The 9,198-nt window shown below is 35.1% G+C and overlaps 2 protein-coding genes across 2 annotated transcripts in view; both read right to left on the reverse strand.

Annotated features, from left to right (window-relative positions):
* LOC137391711 (uncharacterized) overlaps positions 1–9,033 on the reverse strand; it is a 34,613-nt gene extending 25,580 nt beyond the window's left edge. The window contains 3 exon segments of the mRNA XM_068078241.1: positions 148–376; positions 551–785; positions 8,970–9,033. Coding sequence (XP_067934342.1) covers positions 148–376; positions 551–783 — 462 coding nt within the window. The 5' untranslated portion in view covers positions 784–785; positions 8,970–9,033.
* LOC137390972 (tRNA-specific adenosine deaminase 2-like) lies at positions 1,196–1,702 on the reverse strand. The gene has a single exon (XM_068077286.1). The coding sequence runs from the start codon at positions 1,700–1,702 to the stop codon at positions 1,196–1,198; it is 507 nt and encodes a 168-aa protein (XP_067933387.1).
* Positions 9,034–9,198: the final 165 nt, after the last annotated feature.

Genomic DNA, 9,198 nt, shown 5'->3' on the forward strand with positions numbered 1-9,198 from the left:
ATCGGCGATACTCAAGTACTGCAAACCAGTTCATTCCGAATCTCATGGCACTGCAGCTGGCACATCCACACGTTTTAAATATGGCTGAACACAGGCGTCGCTAATCCCTCATTCAGTACATCGTGAAAATAAATACCGGATGACTACCTTAAGAAAGAATGCATGCTCAGTAACGCCTGGCACATTGAATGTGTTGGGTCTTGATCCAACTCCAATGACAAGTTTGTCATACTGCAGCTCGTACGAACGACCTTGTGAAGTAATAGTGTTGACACATTCTATTGTCTGCTTATGTGTGTTTATAGAAGTGGCCTTTGCAAGATGATAATGAGCCTCCTTGCGAAACTTAGAGTTTCTAACTGGCTCAACAATTGACCTGCAACCAATTGCCATTTCATATCTTATTCCCTATCCATGTAAGGATATACAGTACGATGGTTTGGCATTTGACAAATGACTAAACTGTATAGCAAGTGATGCATGTGATACTATGTACTGTATATTCGTATATGAGTAGTAGCTGTGACTGTAATGGACCGGTGATACCAACCTGAATTCAAGGGTGCCAACAGTGGTCATGCACAAGAGAGGTGTGAATAGAAAGTGATTCCTCGGGCTAACAACAATCACGTCAAAAATCTTTTTGTCAATGTTCTTGAGGACACTATAGGACCCCCAACCAGTTCCCAAAATTATTAATCGCTCTCGGAATATTTGACTAGTTGTGCTGAAACTTCTGCATAGATGGCCGGTGCTCACATTGTTGTGTACCACCTTCAGCATTGCTGAAATATAGCATACAACTATTTGATATTGGATTTGTGTATGCATAAGTGTTTAGTTAACAAATGAATGAGTAATTCTCCGTCATAGACTTTGAAGTGGATGTAATGATCTCGGGTTAGACATGGACTATTGAAGAACCATTCAGCAACACATCTATGAGCATTAGTGAACTTTTAAAGGTGTATTTAAGAATTTATCAAACTGGACCTTCACAAGAAGAAAGAGTGCTATGATGTATCTTGACAGCTGTTGCCGCTAACTTTGTGGTATAAACAACCCGAGTACTAATAAACATTTATTAATACATGTATATTGATAAAAGCAGCTTTTCATGGTAAATATTCAAGTGTCATCAAACAGCAATATTCAAAATGATTATTAAAAATATGTCATTGAATATGGAGTCGCATCAAGTCTTCTGCTTCTTTTTACTTTCGGGAGCATTTGGATTATCTCCTTTGTAAAATTCTTTGAGCAATGCTATAGCCTTATGTCCAAAGACTCCACCAGCCGTCTCAACAGGCTTTTGATTATGAAGTTGGTGTTCACTAGAAACATCAATAACCGAGCCGCAGCCACCAAAACGCTCATTATGGCAACCAAACACCACTGAGCTAATTCCAACCAAACGCAGAGCAGCCATGCACATGATACATGGCTCGACTGTTACGTATAGAGTTGTGTCTTTAAAGATTCTCTCACTGTCCAACCCCTTCGCATGACAAGTATTGATGATATCCTCTATAGCGACAATTTCAGCATGTTGAGTGGCATTCTTTGTTTCGGTTACTTTATTGCTTCCGGTTGCAATGATAGTATTCTCATGAACAAATATACAACCAACTGGGACTTCACCCCGCTTCAATGCTTGTTCAGCCTCCTCAACAGCCTTAAGCATCCACTTTTCTTTATCCATTCTAAAATGCGAGGTGTTTTAAACCTATGAGAAAATGTTAGACAACAACATAGCTAGACTTACAGGACAAAATGTTTTTGTAATTCCAAAAAGCTGGGTTTTCGATTGCGCGACAGAGATGGAACAAAAATATTGTGACATAGAACTACAGTTGACATGTACAATATTCATCGAGCTCTTAACAGCAGTTGTTTATGGTGATATACATGTATATATAGTACCTATTATAAAATAAATCCTCAGTTCTCAACTGCTACATAGATTATACTCAAAATTAATTTCAATAAAATTTGTGCGAAGGTGTTGCTATGAAGAAAGACAATGTTGTCCGAAAGGATACAGGTCTTCTAAAAGGTAAGACTAAAAGAATATTCATAATATTATAAGATACACAAACCGGATGACCTTCACAATATTGTTTCCATAAACTTAACAAACAAGCTAGAAACAATCCAAATATTGTTTTGGCAATATTAATTACAGCCAAATTTTTATTTGTATGACAATGACTAACTCCAATATGTTTCAGTAGTTAATCATTAATTATGTTGATCTGCTGACCACCTCTTAATACACTTAGCGGAGAGCGTCTCTAAACACTAAAACTTGTTGCACTATTAAAAAAAATTATACAGGTAGAGCAATTTTACTAGAAAAAATCCCGGTAAAATATTTACAAATTTCAAAACAGAAATATCTGTATACACATAATTAGGGTGTTTCAAATTATGGCATAATTTGAAATTTTTTTTTATTGGAAATGAAATTATTGCCAACAAAATAATATATATATGTCTGTTTTAATGATTTTATTCGCATATATATACGATATAAAAGCATTAAAACAGACTATAATTTTAAGTAAAACGCTTCATTACTATAACGGTAGTTTCACGCTTGCTAAGAGCAATCTTCAGATAAAATGTTTGTACCAGTTTTGCTTACTTTATAGACAGCTAGCACTATTAAAACTACTAAAACTTTGCTTACTTAAAAATATTGCTCTTAGCAAGCATGAAACTATTAGTAATCTCACCTGCATGAAACTTAAAATAACGTTTTATCTAAAGTTATAGTCTGGTTTACTGATTTTAACTTGCTCTGATTTTATCATTGAGCACTCTGTTCAGATTTTAGGCTTTAATTCATATATACTTATTATACATATATATTTGAGGTACTTATTTTAAACCTAAACTACTCTAATATTGAAAACTATCTAAAGATCTATAACTACTGTTGGTAAGACTATAGCAAAGCTTACTTAGATGTTGCCCTGCAATCTTACCCGGCAAGATTTGCAGGGCAACATATTCATAAAGATGAAATATGAAGTGAGTTAGACAATAACTTGTTAGAAGTCTCGTGGAGGGTCAAAACAACTTTCTATCTGATATACTTTTTATCTCACAAAATCATATGATGCACACCTTAACCTAAACTTAAAAAAATTTGTAGAGCTTCAATTGTGAACCTTACTGTTCTTGTTGTGGCTGTTTATGCTTTTTAGCCAAAACTGTTTTACAACAGGAGTAAATAAAAAATTTAAGGAAATTTTAAACTCAATTAACTTTGTTAAAATGTTTAAATAATTTTAATGCTTGACACATGATATAGAAATACTAGAGCAAATCCATTGCACATCCATTAAAAATCCTGAATATGTAGAATTAATAATAACAATCCTTGCATAGAAGTGTGTTTGTATAAAAAATATTACTGTTCCACCAGAAGCTATCCATCAAAACTTTGAATATGACGATACTGGTACCTCTCGATACTGGTACAAATGAAAAAATGAGATACGTACTGTCTTTGTCTGACTGAACGGAGAGAGACTGTAGAGGCTCTCCCTACAGAAATAATATAATTGCCCGCGTGAGAAAAAATGGCCTTGACCCCAGATATAGTAATAGAATCTTACAAAAAATATTTCTTAACAGGGGCATCGTAACGCGTGGGCGCAATGCTAAGATAATTAGCGTGTGCATAGGGCGTATGATAACAAATTTGATCGCGATGCCTTTTGTAGCTCAGTGGTAGGGCGCATGGTTAAAAAACTTGTAAATGCTTTCCCCGTGAGTTCAAATCGATCGGAACGCGGAATTTTCATTCCAAGATTTTAATAGCTATAGCTGGACACGCATACACATACATGACTAACTTTGAGACATATATATACTAGAGTAAATTACTAATAGAGGTTCCTAACTACTAGTAAACTACTAATAGAGATTCCAAACTACTAATAAACTACTAATAGAGATTCCTCACTACTAGTAAACTACTAATAGAGATTCCTCACTACTAGAAAATTACTAATAGAGATTCCTCACTACTAATAAACTACTAATAGAGATTCCTCACTACTAGTAAACTACTAATAGAGGTTTCATCACTACTAGTAAACTACTAATAGAGATTCCTCACTACTAGTAAACTACTAATAAAGGTTCCTCACAACTAGTAAACTACTAATAGAGATTCCTCACTACTAGTAAACTACTAATAGAGATTCCTCACAACTAGTAAACTACTAATAGAGGTTTCATCACTACTATTAAACTACTAATAGAGATTCCTCACAACTAGTAAACTACTAATAGAGGTTTCATCACTACTAGTAAACTACTACTAGAGATTCTGCACTACTAATAAACTACTAATAGAGATTCCTAACTACTAGTAAACTACTAATAGAGATTCCTCACTACTAGTAAACTACTAATAAAGGTTCCTCACAACTAGTAAACTACTAATAGAGGTTATGAACTACTAGTAAATTGCTAATAGAAGTGTTCGCTACTAGTAAATTACCAGTGCGGTAAAAAGAATAAGAGAACTATGTACTGTGATTCCATATTGGAGTATATCCGTTATCATTAACCTTTTCTTCATTAAAACTTTCTATGCACAAACTTTTTATTACCCGCGCAACACCGGACATCCAGCTAGTTGTTTTATAAAAACAGTGGATTTAACGACTTCCTTGAATGAATAATTAGTTATGATAAAACGTTAAAATTTAATCTTCAACAAGGAATATTTTGTCACAAAAATGTGATCCAAAATAAATCTATACTTTTGTCTAGCGCCAAGAAAATAAAGGTTTTCAGCAATGAGCCAAATCTAAATATTTTCAGTTTTAATTTGGCTGAGCTCATTAAAGTTAAGCAATAATTTGCGCATAAACTGGGTAGCTTTCAGCCGCAGTAAGATATACCACTGACTGCAACTGGTGGACTTCAGGATTCAAATACTCCGACTTATACAACTTTTGTTGTCAACCAGAATGAATACTTTTGTCGTGATGGAGATTGAGTCAAAACACAGACTAGAGTGCAACAGCTTCAACAGAGCAATAAAATAAGTAGCATACAACATCAATGTATAGAGTAGGACAAACTTTGTTGTACAGATTGAAAAAACTTTGCCATAAAAATCAGAAGTGGCAATCACACACAAACTATTGAGAAGTTGAACAGAACCTCTAAAATGCATGAAACCACGAATGGAAAGGCCTCTCAAGGTTCAGATGTTTTATGAAAAGTAGACAATACTGCATTTTACAATTTGATAACACACATATATACACTATGTCAAATGTAGTGTTTTGAGTCTAACACTGTACTTAATCCTCGCATATCAGCAACATACATGGAATCATAGTTAATATGTGAAACCTATTGATAAAAGTTGTTGTTGAAGCTAACTCTTCCCTCCTTACATGGTACTCAGAACTCAAATAATACATCTTGACAAACCAGCTTTAGAAAGCCTTAGATACAAATATATTCTTGAACTATGTGATTTTGCTAAATTTAGACGCTGTAGATTTATCATAAAATAGTCCAAGATTTGTTTGCCTTCGAAGGTTGTGGAACACAATCAGTATAGGCCAGTATACATGCAATCATTGAAAAGCACTAGCCTACCCTTTTGATTATTATACGAAATTACAAAGTGTACTTGTGATGACAATTCATGAATAGTGATTACTTCCCCTTTTTATGTCTACACTTTTATATCTTACGCGCATACAAGTGTTTATCATGCTACCTATTTTACAGCTACCTAAAAGTAACAAGCAGCGATTATCCTATATTTGCCATTAGAGGTGGAACGAGACACGAGACGTCTCGAGTATCGACCTGTCTCGTCTCGTATCGGTCTCGTCTCGAGTTAACTATTGCCAAGCTCGAGACAGGAAATAGAACTAAAGCGCCTGCGCACGGTCGTCAAAACATGGCTTCTTGCGGTAGCAACATCTCCATTTATTGTAACGGATTGCGGGCAGCTGCCTTTAAAGTTCTACCCGGTCCGTTACTACCTGTTGATATTGATTATGTTGGCCACTGAGTCTAATCATGTAGTCCGGACAACGGCCCTGTTATATTTTAGTTCGGTTCTGTGTTCTTAAAACAGATACCGGGTCGTATCTAATTGCTCTTCGGATAATCCAATTTAATAAATTGGATAACTTTTGCGGGTAAAATGTCTGTATTTTATCGTATCGTGTCTAAACACCAACTGATCTTCATAAAATTCGGGCCTCTTTTACGTATATACTACCAATTGCGGGTAAAACTTGCCCGGACACGGAGAAACGAACGAAAGGCCGTGTCGACCATAGTCCGTGTTCGGTTAACAATGACGTTTTGTTAACTCAATATAAGAATATACATGTATACAGTAATTAATATAATTTCATGAGTACAATTTAAATATAATTCACATACTACAGTTAACACATAAACAAAACTTAACATTAATGAAACGATAAGAATGAAAGTGTTATCGTGTGTTCTTTTAGTTGCGGTATTTCTTTGTAGAGCGACGGCTATCGGTTTCATTACACATTACATTAAAACGTAAGAACTATTCAATAGATGGTAAAAATATACACGTACAAAGCAATATGTTTATAATAATTATGATCAATCAAGCTCAAAATTCTTAGAATATATAACTTCGGTATTTTAGAGCTGTTTGTGTCACTTTTGTTTACAGAAACTACATGCATATCACTATAATAATTAAAATGTTGTATTTAAATCGTTTACACCAGTTGAAAATTCAATTTAAAAATAAATTTATTAATCTATATATACCGAGTAGCTAGTACTTGTGTAGTGAAATCATCACCAAATGCTCATTATTTTACTGTCTCGTGTCTCGACTTTTCACAAGACAGTGTCTCGAGTCTCGTCTCGAACTTTAAAAACCTGTCTCGTTCCACCTCTATTTGCCATGAACATTCCCTATAACCCTGCAGGAAATTTTTTGACTTTTTTATGATGTAATCAATCATACTACTTTGTTCGGCTAAACTTTCTTCGTGATGTATTCAGCCCTTTCATACTCCTTTGTTCTGCTAAAGTATAAATAGCCAAGCAGATTCTTTGTAAATTCATGTGAGGAACAGAATAGAAGTGTAAAACCCTCACACTTCATCCAGCTCTCATCGGATTAATCAACAAGTTTAGTATCAGGTAGTTAACTTGCTAAACACCAGCGGAAGATTCAGCATAAAAGTTTATTTATTGTGACATAACTAATATCAGTATAAGATCATCAAAACTAGCATAATGTTAGCTTATCTGATGTAATCCAACACCAGCATAAAATAAGCTCCAGCATAAGCCTCCACTGTGTTGCTATCAAGTCTCTTTCTTCACGGAATGAGCATGAGGTATTGCTGCTTCACACAAACCCAGAATAGACTGGTTGATGTGCTAGTTATGGTGACTAGTTATTTCCTCTCTGGCGTTGAATATTCAAGAACGGACAATCGATAATTACGCTAAATGATGTTATGTTTGGATATGGAAAAATTATGTTATGCATAACTAATCCGATCTACACCCAACATCAGTGTTGAACTTGCTTTGTCATTTTATTCTATTTTGACTATGCTTAGTTTCTGCCCTTTTGCTTAGCATGTGGGAACTAATTTAATTATTACTGGTTCAGGTACAAGTAAAAGTGTTAAGCTAATGGAAGCAATACTGATATTTACCAGTAAAAAGTACTTCTTTATTCTATAAGTTCAACAATTAAAAAACACAACAAAATTATTACCAATAATATTAATGACAAAAGGTTAACATAGCCAATAAACATTAAATTCGTTAGCATAGCCCTTACTCGAACGATCGCCCAGGCTTGCTTGCTTGGTCTCGTACGACTGCGAGTTTTGATAGTCAGATGAGAGTCATGGCAATCCTTATACAAAAATGTATGTAGAGTCTCGGTATTTGAGATAAGGAAGTAGAAGAGAATTAGCTGATGATGGACAAGGAGGCTCCATAGGTAAGAAAAAGATAGAGGCTCCAGAGGCTGAGGGAAAAGAGAGAGAGAGAGGAAGGCTCCAGAGATAGAGGAACGCGCCTCTGCAGGCAGAGGGAGCCTCAGCAAGTTTTTGAGAGAGAGATAGAGCGACTGATGGATAGTGAGAAAGTCATTAGAGCTGTTCTCTTTCATAGATGTCTCTGTTAGCCTGTGAGAAGGTGTTTAAGAGCTCAGGTTCTGCTCCTTATGTTGCAAGGGGTTAGCAATTGAGTGAACTTGTCTTAAGTACGCCAAGGGAGTGTAATGATTGGAAATGATGACTAACTTCAATTGTCTTGGTCGTGTCTGGTACAGGCCTGATATCTTTTAATGGTTTGCTGGCATTTCAATTGATGTCTCTTTCCTCATGGGCTACTTCCGCAAAAGGTTTCTAAGCTGCTTGTAAATGAGTATGTAATGACTGTATTTATTGCTTGTCTTCTAATGTATTAGGGATCATCTTCATTGTAATATTGCGCATGACTCCGGTGTTTAGACATTACCCCATTATGCTATCTGGATTCATTTATACTTCTTTACAACAATGACTCTAAGTCATCATTTTATTAGTTTACTTCAGTCCCCATGCGATGCTAGGCAGCTAGTAACAAAGAGCTTGTGACCGTGTTCATAGACAAAACATTATTTTTAATGAACTGTTTGGCTGAATAAACACTAAGTTGTTTTCTAAGTAACTCTACTATATAGGTAGAGTAGTATTTATTCAATATTTGTATAGCAAAACGATGAAAGCAAACTACTCTCAGGCAACAATTAGTTGCATGCTGATGCAATAATCATAAGCTTCAAGTATATGGGCAACAACCTTACAGTATTACGTAACGATTATTTTAAACTAAAGTGTACCTCAAACGTGTCACATGAAAAATTTTATTCAGCAAACTACAAATGTATGTAAAACCAAAATGCACTTTACCTGAAGCACTACACCACTCGTTTTCAGAATTCTTCTAAGACGAAAAAGTCTCGCTTTTGTCCCTGGGAACAACTAAGATTTTAAAAAAGTTAGGGGGCTTCAATTATAGCGAATACAGTTGAAAACCCTTTCGTGGCAGTATCACATCGATTGCAAAGTTAAAAAGGCCAGTCAAATGCTAGGATTTTTAAGGAGATCTATATCTAGTGCACCTAAAGCTCTCAAACTA

The sequence above is a fragment of the Watersipora subatra genome, chromosome 3 (assembly GCF_963576615.1).
Source record: "Watersipora subatra chromosome 3, tzWatSuba1.1, whole genome shotgun sequence".
Lineage (NCBI taxonomy): Eukaryota > Metazoa > Bryozoa > Gymnolaemata > Cheilostomatida > Watersiporidae > Watersipora > Watersipora subatra.

Bases quoted from the DNA above. Each gene is read 5' to 3' on its own strand.
- LOC137390972 (XM_068077286.1), bottom strand. From the start codon at position 1,702: ATGGATAAAGAAAAGTGGATGCTTAAGGCTGTTGAGGAGGCTGAACAA.